At 33.7% G+C, this 11,066-nt stretch overlaps 1 protein-coding gene and 2 long non-coding RNA genes across 3 annotated transcripts; all 3 read right to left on the minus strand.

Moving 5' to 3' along the window:
* Positions 1-4,824: 4,824 nt before the first annotated feature.
* LOC137572912 (heterogeneous nuclear ribonucleoprotein A1) lies at positions 4,825-5,318 on the minus strand. Its single transcript, XM_068284766.1, has 2 exons — positions 5,273-5,318; positions 4,825-5,213 (listed from the first exon to the last, which is right to left on the minus strand). Exons 1-2 carry the CDS (start codon positions 5,282-5,284, stop codon positions 4,941-4,943), a joined length of 285 nt encoding a protein of 94 aa, XP_068140867.1. The 5' UTR covers positions 5,285-5,318; the 3' UTR covers positions 4,825-4,940.
* Positions 5,319-7,302: 1,984 nt separating this feature from the next.
* Positions 7,303-7,916, minus strand: LOC137573060 (uncharacterized). The gene is made up of 2 exons (XR_011031798.1): positions 7,695-7,916; positions 7,303-7,621 (listed from the first exon to the last, which is right to left on the minus strand). It is a non-coding gene; the product is annotated as an uncharacterized lncRNA (long non-coding RNA).
* Positions 7,917-9,882: 1,966 nt separating this feature from the next.
* LOC137572920 (uncharacterized) lies at positions 9,883-10,330 on the minus strand. The gene is made up of 2 exons (XR_011031758.1): positions 10,275-10,330; positions 9,883-10,205 (listed from the first exon to the last, which is right to left on the minus strand). It is a non-coding gene; the product is annotated as an uncharacterized lncRNA (long non-coding RNA).
* Positions 10,331-11,066: the final 736 nt, after the last annotated feature.

The raw sequence follows: 11,066 nt of genomic DNA on the forward strand, positions 1-11,066 counted from the left end.
GATAATAAATGGCTTAAGATTTCGAGGTATTTCCAAGTTTTCTTTTCATTATCTACAATTTGATTTAATATGTTAATTAAACAAACTATCAATATCTTCAACTGAAAATCATATTCAGGGCAAACAATTTTGATTTTTCTTACTAGTTGTTTCTTTAAAAAAGTATTATGTATATACCTTGTACCAACCACATCTTAGCATATGATGGTAAAAACATTTTGAAATTCTCTTGGAAAGAGTTTAGCCGAAATCATTTCAGTTCAGGCTTCAGTACTGCCAAGGGTCAGCAGATTGAACCTGCCACTCCAGACTAGACACGGATTTATGCCATGTATCCTACATTTAAACGACCGTAGATCAGTCCGTTTGGTCCAGCCTACAGCCAGCTGATTCATAAACGATCCAATCATTCTTTGGGAAACTTTATCAACAATCTGAGTATCGCGGTTGGATTCCAAACTTTCTCACTATAGATACATACATATAGGCTAGGATTTTAACTATTAAACCAGGCAACCTAAAGATAATGCGCTGTTAGGCCAAAAAAGAGATTCAAATTTTGACAGAAAACTATTTGGTTTTTGCTGTAGCTGTTTGGACTTGATCTGAACATTCTATGCAACCAAATTACCAAATTACTCATATGAAGTATCCATGTTTTAACAGTGAAGGATAAAGAGTATTGTCGAGTCTCTCATACTTGTGTAAATAAATTTATAGCGTTGCTGTTTCAGTCCAAACGATACAACTATTTATCCAACCAATGGGATAGCCAATGTTTAACTTCTTTTTAATACTTCGACCTTTACGCTTATAAGATATACCACACAGTCCAGTCTTAACTGATGCAAAATCGGAACGATCTGAGGGCATTTCCATAGAAAAGGGAATAGTTCAGAAAATGGAAAGGCCAAATGGTTAGTCCTCGGTTCTGAAGGTCATTAGCAGGCAAGCATAAAAATAAAAAGTCCTTACTTTATGAATTTGTTCTGCTATTGCTTAGAGGCATCTGGCTAATATGTACCATATACTTACACGTACTATCGTTTCTATCATCAACAGCCATCATCATGTTGTCTCTGGGTTCTGTTGATATGTCATTTAATTTAAATACAAATTAAAAGATTATGATGCCACACCGATGTTGTCGTTAAAGCGTTTAGCATTTTACATTTAATGCAACTTTATGACAGACACTTGCCCAGGGGCCGAAGATTGACCCACTCGCCCTCACACACACACATTTTCTACCATAATTTGCCACGCCTTTTCAAGTGCCTGTGTCACATTTTTACCTGGAATTCGTTTTCTTTCTGTTTTCTTTGGTTTTTCCTTTCACTAATTTGCCCGCAATTTACATAAAGTTCTTAGCCAAAGTAATTTTTGCTTTTCTCCTTTTTTTTTTTTTTGCTCTTTGCATATATTTGGAGGGTAAACTTTGCGCAGTTTTCTTTGTTGGGTTGGGCGGTGGAGGGTTTTTTTTTTTTGCTACCTAACTTGATTAAATTAGAGAGAGCGAGTAAGGGGCAACTTAATGATAGGCAGCTGCATTTTAGTGCCTGTCCGGTAGAATATTAGTTAAGTCCCTTCATTTCATGCTGTGGGTAGTTGTTTTTAACCATTGTGACAGTTGTATGACTTGGCATTTATAGTTTTTGAGTTGTAATTTTAGAGATTTATTTATGCATGAAATGCAAACAAAATCTGAATAATTACCAACAAAAGCCCAACTGACTGGCAGCCGCCTAGCTAGCTGACTGGCTGACTGACTGACAGGCCAAACAAAAGGCTAGAGACTCTTCCCTCAGAATCAAACAAATAAACCAAAATCAACCAACCAATTCCCCTCGACTCCCATTCGGATGTAAGGAAGAGCGGGAGCTGTCAGAGAATATCTCATATATAATCATTTTACCATACAGATAAATACAACTGTAAAATTGTATACATATATTAGATAGTATGTATGTACATACAAATGCCAAAACAAGACATCTCCCTTCTCATCTTGTCAGACATTCTCGAATAACAATGTAGTAAAAATAATATGCAAAGATGGTTTCAGTGTAACATGATGGACGGATTGGAAGTACAATCAACAAAGACAAACCCAAAACGCATTATCCTTTAAAATGTCTGCAAGGTTTGAAAACAAAATATTGCACAATAAATTAAGCAATTTGATATCATATACTAAATATGAATATGTAAGTCTGGCAAATATTTTATTCATCTCTTTTAATGATGGAGTTGAAAGCATTGTTAGACTTTTGAATGCCATTCGCTTGATTATTGTTAAACATCTATGGCTTATAAGCATTTATAATAACATATTTGATAATCGGAATTGCATTCTTTTAACACATGCTTAAATCATTCTTTGGAATGTTGCAGTCGGGAAAGTCGTTAATGAGAGAAGAGAAGAGAGAGAGAAAGATGTGACAGATATACCAACTTAGTTAACCAGAAACTTGATTCAGAATCATGATCTTCTTTTGGCTATAGGTGGGAACTGATCTATCGATAATTTGGGATAATCGATATTTACAGATCGTCAATAAATAACTTAAGCTGTTAGTCATTCAAATGACTTTAACCGCTTTCAGCATGAACATCTTTGGAAGCCTTATCCAGTATCTTTCCTATGAAATAAAAATGGAAGTTAAGAGAATAATTCTTTCTTTTTTTAAACCAATAAGAAGACATTAGGCATTTAAAATTTAAATTTAAATATAAATTTCGAGTCTGAAAAAATTGGCTTGAGTTAAATGGCAAATCTAGGGAAATTTTGACCTTTAATGTATTAATAGACTGGATATGTATTTATATCCTAAGCTTTGAAACTTAAAAACTATCTACAAATAATGTTTTTTCCAAGATCCAAAGAACATCCTAAAACATCCAGCTATAAAGTAAATGTGGGTGTCGATTTTCCCATAATTTTGGTAAGGGAAAAGCAAGCAAATCTTTGAATGAAAATTATTTGGCTACTTGCAAGACCAATTCGTAAATATATTTCTCTTTTTATTCGAGTTCATGGCCATGGCCAATTGTAATGGGAAAAGTTGATGCCGAAAATCGCTGAACTCTAATGAGTTGCTATCGCTAATATCACAGAGAGTAAGAGATAGTGGGATTGGGATTTGATAGCACCCTTCTACAATTCCCATCAAAGTCGTTAAGCAGCAAACCCTTTTGGCTTCTTTCCACGCATTTTGGTTTGTCTTCTAATGACTTCATCTCTCTGTGTATACCGTGGTTGAGAGACAATTTCACATCGGCCTTATAGCCATTGTGGTGGTGTTTGACACAACACAAACAACAACAACTACAACAATACCAACAACCACTGAATGAGAGACAGGAGAGGGAGCGAGAAACACTCGTAACTACAAACAACTTTTTAATTGCAATTAAATACGTAACAAGTTTTTAGTTGTAAGTGCGAGGACCCAAACTTGGCTTTGGCTTAGGATTTGGATTTAGCTTTCAAGTGAGTTTTCGCAGTGGCCATTGTTGGTTCATGCTGCTGCTGCTGCTGCTGCTGTTATTATTGTTGGATTTCTCTTATCTTTACCCAGCTATCTGAGGAATATATGAAATAGTCATTGTGTGTTTGAGTGCGTGGTGTGTGTGTGTGTGTGTGGGTGTATTGCAAAATTGAGTTGTTCGCTTTGGGGTTTTAATTGTTAATTGTTTGCTCAACGGGCAACGTTTTGATGTCGCTGATGACAGTCGAATGATGCAGGAGTTGGCAACGAAGTTGGTGGGTGGAGTGAACTCTCGGGGATTATTCAAGCATCGTTGATAGCAAAAGACATAGCAATAAAGGGGGAACGACTAAAAAGATACATTTTAAATTGTAACATCATTGGGATTAGATTTCCCTTCCGCTTTCATTTCAAAAAGAAAAGTTAAACAGATGGTGGCTTTTTATTTAAGCTGGTTAACTGAAGCAAATACATGAGATTAGGTTGCTTCAATATTATCTTAAAATTATATTATTGCAAGAATTTCAAAATATATTTAGCTAATAAATACATAATAGTCAGTTTCAGATATGTATAAATTTAAGCAAATTCTCTTCCTTTTTCGATCTATATTGCATCTATTAAGAAATTAGTCTCAACAAAAACTGAAGGTAAGATAAGGTAACATGATAAAATGTTAAAAATGTGAAGTTGTCATCAATAAAAAGAAGGCCGGCATTTTACTTTCACTCGAGGTCGGCACGACCTCTTTCTCTAAAGACCAAATCTTATTTAAGTCGTTTAAATTTCAAATAAATTGCATTCAGCTGGTTGAACAAGAAAAACCAATAGACCACATCTGAAATTTTGTTTTTCTCCAAGTTCACGAATTATTTTAATTTTTTTTTTTAATAAAAGCTTGAAAAGTTTTTAGTGCTAATGAATAAACCATAAAGAAAAGTCCATTACTTAAAAAAATATCCAAAGTTAAATCTTCTACTATAATTATTGACAATTTAGTTCTGCTTACACGAGTGGAACTTTTTAACCGACAAAATATGAAATGACTCTAATATATCCAGTTCCCATATTAACATTAATTTTCAAATATTCTTTCAACATAAATTGCTAATGAATTTTGTTTGTTTTGAATTGTTGCAATCGTTTCATACTTGCACATTTGATAGAACAAACTTTGATGCAGATTTATCATCATCTTAAATTATCCAAGTTCCAGTGTTAATTACCAAGGTTAATTACTTAATTTTGCTTAATATATGTACATAAGTATGTCTGTAAACGATTTTTTTATGGCAACACTCAAGAGCAACATACATTATCCCAAACGAACGTGTACATAGAGACAAAGGGAACATTCATTTCTTTATTTCCTGGAGTATTACATTTTTTACGACTAGATTTATGGTCATGAGTTAGTTTACTTGCAAACCCAATTTTCCATCATGCGACTCATCTGAAGAACCCAAAGCCCTCTTGCTGCTGTTGTTGTCCGCCAAAGCCACCGCCTTGCTGTTCTTGTTGTTGTCCCTCAAAGAACTCCACGCTGCCGCCAAAAGGACCACGAAAGATAACGCCTTCCTCCTGTTGCTGCTGCTGTTGGCCACCACCATTTTGTTGTTGTTGCTGTTGGAATCCACCTTCTAGTTCACGAACGACTCCACCAAATAGTCCAAATTGAGCCATTGCCAGGGACAATGAGGCCACAAAAATAACTACAATTGTCTATACAACGAAAAGAAATAAGTAAGGCCAAATAATTTCACAAGTCTCTTTTAAATTACCAGAAATTTCATTTTGCGAACTGCTCGACACGAGTTGAAATCTTTAACTATTTGGCTTTCAGATTGTTGTCTTGGCTATTTATTCGAATTTCATTTGAATACTCAAAACTGGTTGCTCACACCTTTTGCCAGCGGCGCCAGTGACTTCCCCCTCTGATGGGGGATTTTGTTTTTTAAATTTAGTCTCTGCTAATGATTTTGTCGCTCTTTGTCACGCCCCCTTTTGCTACTGCTAATCAAAATAAGAAAATAATACATCATATTAATTGAATTTTTTCCATGAGTCATGAGTGAGCCTAGGTAATGTTTGTCCAAGTAAATCACAATTAATGCAATTGTTTATTTATTTGATTTTTGCGAATTTGTAGTTGCTAGAGAACTTCCGCAAAATTGTTGACCGGGCACGTGCTTGAAAGCTTCGTTGACCTCTAAAACCATTTACATACATATTAATATGGTAGATGTTTTGTTTTCTGAGCTCTTAGATTCGATTTCTGTTGAAAAATATGTTCAAACCAGTTTTCAAAGAATATGGGGAAAACTGTTAATTGATTAACATAATAGAATATATTGCAGAAAGAAGAATTATTTTGAATTGGAAAACCAAAAAGTAAACACATATGTAGATAACCGGATTAAGTTTAATAATTTCTTACAAAAAGCGAAATATTCTTAGTCTTTTTACAGAAGTTTGCTTTGCAAAATTGTGATATTATTAGAGGCAAATAATTCGTCCACCTTCTTCTTTTTTAACACTTTTTTAACTTAAATGTTGCTAAGAATAGAATTCTAAAAATAACAAATAAATATCAAGAACTTTCGGTTTTGCGTCTTTACTAAGAAGCGGTAACCAAACTAATTTTTTAAGTATTTCTTTAATTGTAATAGAAAATTAAATCTAATAACTATGTGTAGCGAAAAGGCTTTCAGGCTAGTTACAAAATATTATGTCGAATTTATTTTTTTAAAAAAATAGCACAAAAATCATATCAACTACCAAATAAACCATTAAGAAAAATTCTTTATTTGCAGAACTAAAAAAGTGTGAACTTTTTATACCCTTGCAAAAAGGGTATATTAATTTTGGTCAGAAGTGTGCAACGCATAGAACAAAGCATCTCCAACCATACAAAGTATATATATTCTTGATCAGCACGACGAGACGAGTTCAACTAGCCATGTCCGTCCGTCTGGATCAACGCAAACTCCTCCTAGACCGTAAGAGCTAAAATTTTGCACGTATATTGTATATACTGCAGGGGTTGTATATCTCGGATTCAGCCGGATCGGACCACTATATCATATAGCTCCCATACAAACCCCAAAGTCACGAACAGTGACTTTTCTCAATAACTTCGTTATTTTCTGTGCCATTTTCGTGAAACTTAATATTAGAAAGTTTATTACGCTTATAAACGACTGTGCCAAATTTGATCAAGATCGGATGACTATATCATATAGCTCCCATAGGAACGATCGTTCGAAAACTGTGATTTTTGTAAATAACTTCGTTACTTTTAACGCGATTGCTTTCAAATTAAACATTTGTTAGTTTAGTATATCTGTTAATGACTGTGCCGAATTTGATAAAGATCAGCTGACTACATCAATAGCTCCCATAGGAACGATCGGTGGAAAACAGTGACTTTGATCAATATCTTCGGTATTTCCTATGATTGTAGGCGATTCTTTCGCAAACATAAACCTATTTGGATAAAACGTTCTTCCACATTGATGGCTAATAGGTAAGGAAAGAGTTAAAAGTTAGCCCCGGCCCTCTGGTTTTTTTAGTCTTTGTTTTGAACCAGAGTTCGTCAGCTATTATTTAATCCTTACTCTTTTGTATTTCCCAAAACCTAGAAATTCCAAAGACTTACAGGCAATATTTTATAGATTGGTATTTAAATTTCTTCAGACATTTTTTGAATTCGTTGTCAACTGTCTGTTTTTGTGTCGGTTGGTCCCAATTCTCAAAACGAATATAAGCCGTTTGAAATTGGAATTGAGGGCATTAACAAACTGTATAATAATTTCAATTTAAAAGTGTTAACATTTATTAATTAAATGTTAAATTCAGACTTTACTTAATATTTAGTAGGACTTAAATCAATATTGAGCATTTTTTTGAATAGTTTTTTATCCATAGTATTCCTGTTGCTGTTGTTGCTCGAAGCCACCAAAGCCGCCAAAACCACCGCCAAATTGTTGTTGTTGTTGTTCCCCAAAGCCACCAAAGCCGCCAAATCCTCCCTGTTGTTGTTGTTGTTGTTGCTCACCGAAGCCACCACCAAATCCACCAAAGCCAAATTGGGCTGAAGCCAAGGCAAACAGGGCAACGAATACAACCAACTGAGGATCACATATAGAAAAGGATACTCGATTAATCCCTGATAGTAATCCGTGACGAAAGTTTTTAACTTACCAGGAATTTCATTTTGAAAGATGTTAACGATTTCGAGACACTCAAGCTACTGAGCCCTTCTATCGGATGCTGCTGTATTTATACAAATAACCGATTTTGGGGGTTCTTTACCTTTTGGCTAAACTAGTCTGCCCCAGACATGGCTGCAGACACAGGGGCTTCCCAAGCGATATATCGTCACTGAAATTTCAAAACCAGTTTGCCAATGTTTTGATATTGATTTCTTTTCTCTTGTTTTTGCGTTTGAACAGGCGCTTGGTGCGTGATAACGACTGGACAGATGTTATATCTAAAGTACAGAATAAACATCAACATGTGGCTAATCAAGACTCGAATGTTTTAATTAAATATTTATGTTAATAATAAATAAACATATAAATCTATGCATTGGCTTAACCTATTTCATAATTATTGCAAATTTAAGAGATATTTTTAAAGTTTTAAATGGGCGATTTCATAACCCAATACGTCACTTAATGGAATAAACCCAAAACCAAGAAGTTAACCATTGAAAACAATTGAGATTTCATTTTTTTTGTTTTTTTTTTTGTTATTATTAAAACCGGTTTTGTCCTGGTCAGCATTGATTGTGCTTCTTTAAAGCTATTTCACCATATCCAAAAGTTATCTTTATATTTGATACTTGTTTTTCATATTATCTAATATTATTCCAGTTTAACCTGGCTTTCTTTAAGTTAGTCAAACAGTCTGATGACGATTCTATCTTTCTTTATGACAGTGTTAATTAACTGATACACTTATGTATACATGAACTGTGGTAACCTTTCATCTTCTCTAGTATTTGTAGCCTTTGAATTCAAAAATTTGTTCATTGATTTCTAAAATGAATGCAAAATTATTTGCTTTTATAACTGTTTCTGTCATTAATTAGCATATTTTATTTAAAATATCTTTAAAATAAGAGCCTTAATCTTATCCAGGATAAAATTTATGACGCAAAATATAATGTTTTTCTTGAAATTGAATTAGTTTTCGTCCTGCTTGAATTTAAACATACTTTAGGGTCTTAATTTTAGTTTTAATTTTCAACTAGTTTTAGTCTTGAGAAAAATTTGAAAAAACTTGAAACTTTAAAATGAAGTAAAATTTTAATTTTAGTTTTTCCTTTAAGAAGTAAGTTTTATTTATATATAAATGATCTCTTACAACTGTGTATGACTATAATATGTTGCCTTTTGAGATTTCTAATCATTGCTATATGATTTTTGTATTCTTCGATATCTAAAAACATATATTAGCATTTATTCAAATATAAATGTATATTGATTTCCTCATTTGACACGTCTTTGATTTGATTATCTCATAGTCAGGGAAAAAAGGGCATGTAAATGAATTCAAATGAAACGTTTCGGATTTAGTATAAGTTGTTTACGTTTTATAAACAGAAATACGATTGGCATAATCAAAATCAAAAACCCTCTAAACACATATGTATAAACTTTTGTGGGTTCAAGGGGGTGTGTGTGTGTGTGTTAGTGTCAATACATATGTATATAAGATTGAGAGGGCGATCTAAGCCAAACAAATTGAAAGGGGGACTCACCTGTAGTTGGCGCTTTTATTTTTTTTTTTTTTTTTGCGACTTTCTCTCTCGCTCTTGGAAAATGTCAAGTTTTTTTTTGTAATGCCATTCAACTGAAATTGCATTCTTGAGGGAATCGAGCTTTATATATTTTCTTTTAAATTGACTTAAGTGCTCAGAGCGACTTAAATTGTTTCACTGTTTGAATTTTTGGACATGGCTCTTTTGAAGACTTTTTAACTTTTAGCTAAAAGAAGAAATCCACAACTTGAAACGTAATAACAGACTGGGCATTGGCCACAGAAAAAATGCCAGCAATTTGAACAGCTTGAGTAAAATGCCTAATAGTACTTTACTTCCAACAAATTGTAGAGTCAAAGCCAGAGGGGGTATGAGGTGGAGAAAACGAAACACCAAAAATTTTTTTCTATCGTCGCGTGCCATAAAATTCAACACTTTTCGATTCTTTGATGGTTGGGCATCACGACATCCTGCATTCAAGTGTAGGAAGCCATGCATTCAAATTTGTTCAAATTCATTTCAATTACCGTCAATTTTCAATAATTTTGCTTAAATTATATTCCATTTGACTTATGCTTTAAAAGTCTTAAAGAAAAACACAACAAAATCACAAAAAGTTCAAACTTTTATAGTGAGGTTAGAAAGTTGAAAGTATATTTTTGATTTTCATATGGGAATTATAAAATCAAAATAAATGATTAATCAATTATATGTTATCGGAAGAAGAAACCTTCCTGCTGTTGTTGTTGCTGTTCGAAACCGCCACCGAAACCTCCACCAAAGCCCTCTTGTTGTTGCTGTTGTTGCTGCTCAAAGCCGCCACCAAAGCCACCAAAACCGCCTCCACCGAATCCCTCTTGTTGCTGCTGCTGTTGCTGATCACCGCCAAAGCCACCAAAACCAAACTGGGCTGAAGCCAAGGTGATCCAAGCCAAAAGGACAATCAACTAACCGAAAAACAAAAATTTTTAAATTAAGAATTACTCGAAACTTTGGCAACTAAAATAAAATAATACCAAAAACTTCATCATAGATTCGTATTTCAATCTGTGCGTTGTTAAATCGCGATGAGAACTATGTTCGGGTGATTTTAGAAGCAGCATATTTATATCATTTGAAAATTGAAATCTTCACAAACGTTTGTACCAGATAATCGTTTTCCCAATGCAATTGAAACCTGTTTTCTGTGATTTTTTTTAACCAACTTGTTTACGCAATCAACCATTTCAAGTGTAGATTATATTTGCTAATTAATAGCTACTATATTCCACAAGTCATAGAACATCTATTGAAAGAATCATCTAAACAAAAAATGACAAAAATATAAACTGCAAATCGTGTAAAGCACTTATAACTTAGAATTCTAAGAATTTTGGATCAGATAGGATGTCATTACACCGCTGGGCTGATCGTTAGAAAATTTGTTGGAAAATAGACGCAAGGAAACTTTGTATGTATCTTTGTATGTGAGTAACATATGACAATTAAAAAATTAAATGTCCTTTTCTGAAAGCCTTGGCACAGCCATTCATTGGCACAAGAAAGTTTTACACTTTTCGTTTGTAATTTACTGAAAATTAGAAAGTAAATGTATTCTCTTTGATAAGATCTTGGGGAAAAGATAATAAATTTCACATAAGCTTTTATAGTCAAATTGACTTAACCTTTTGATACCAGGACTCCTACACATACACGGAACACAGAGTCATCCCACAGCCAACTGACACACCTCAAACTTTTCTCATTATATAAGCATACACAGAAACGCACAACTTCCTTCCTACGTTTCCTTTGCTGCTTTCCAGCCA

This window comes from Drosophila tropicalis, unplaced genomic scaffold (genome assembly GCF_018151085.1).
Source record: "Drosophila tropicalis isolate 14030-0801.00 unplaced genomic scaffold, ASM1815108v1 contig_393, whole genome shotgun sequence".
NCBI classification, from domain to species: domain Eukaryota; kingdom Metazoa; phylum Arthropoda; class Insecta; order Diptera; family Drosophilidae; genus Drosophila; species Drosophila tropicalis.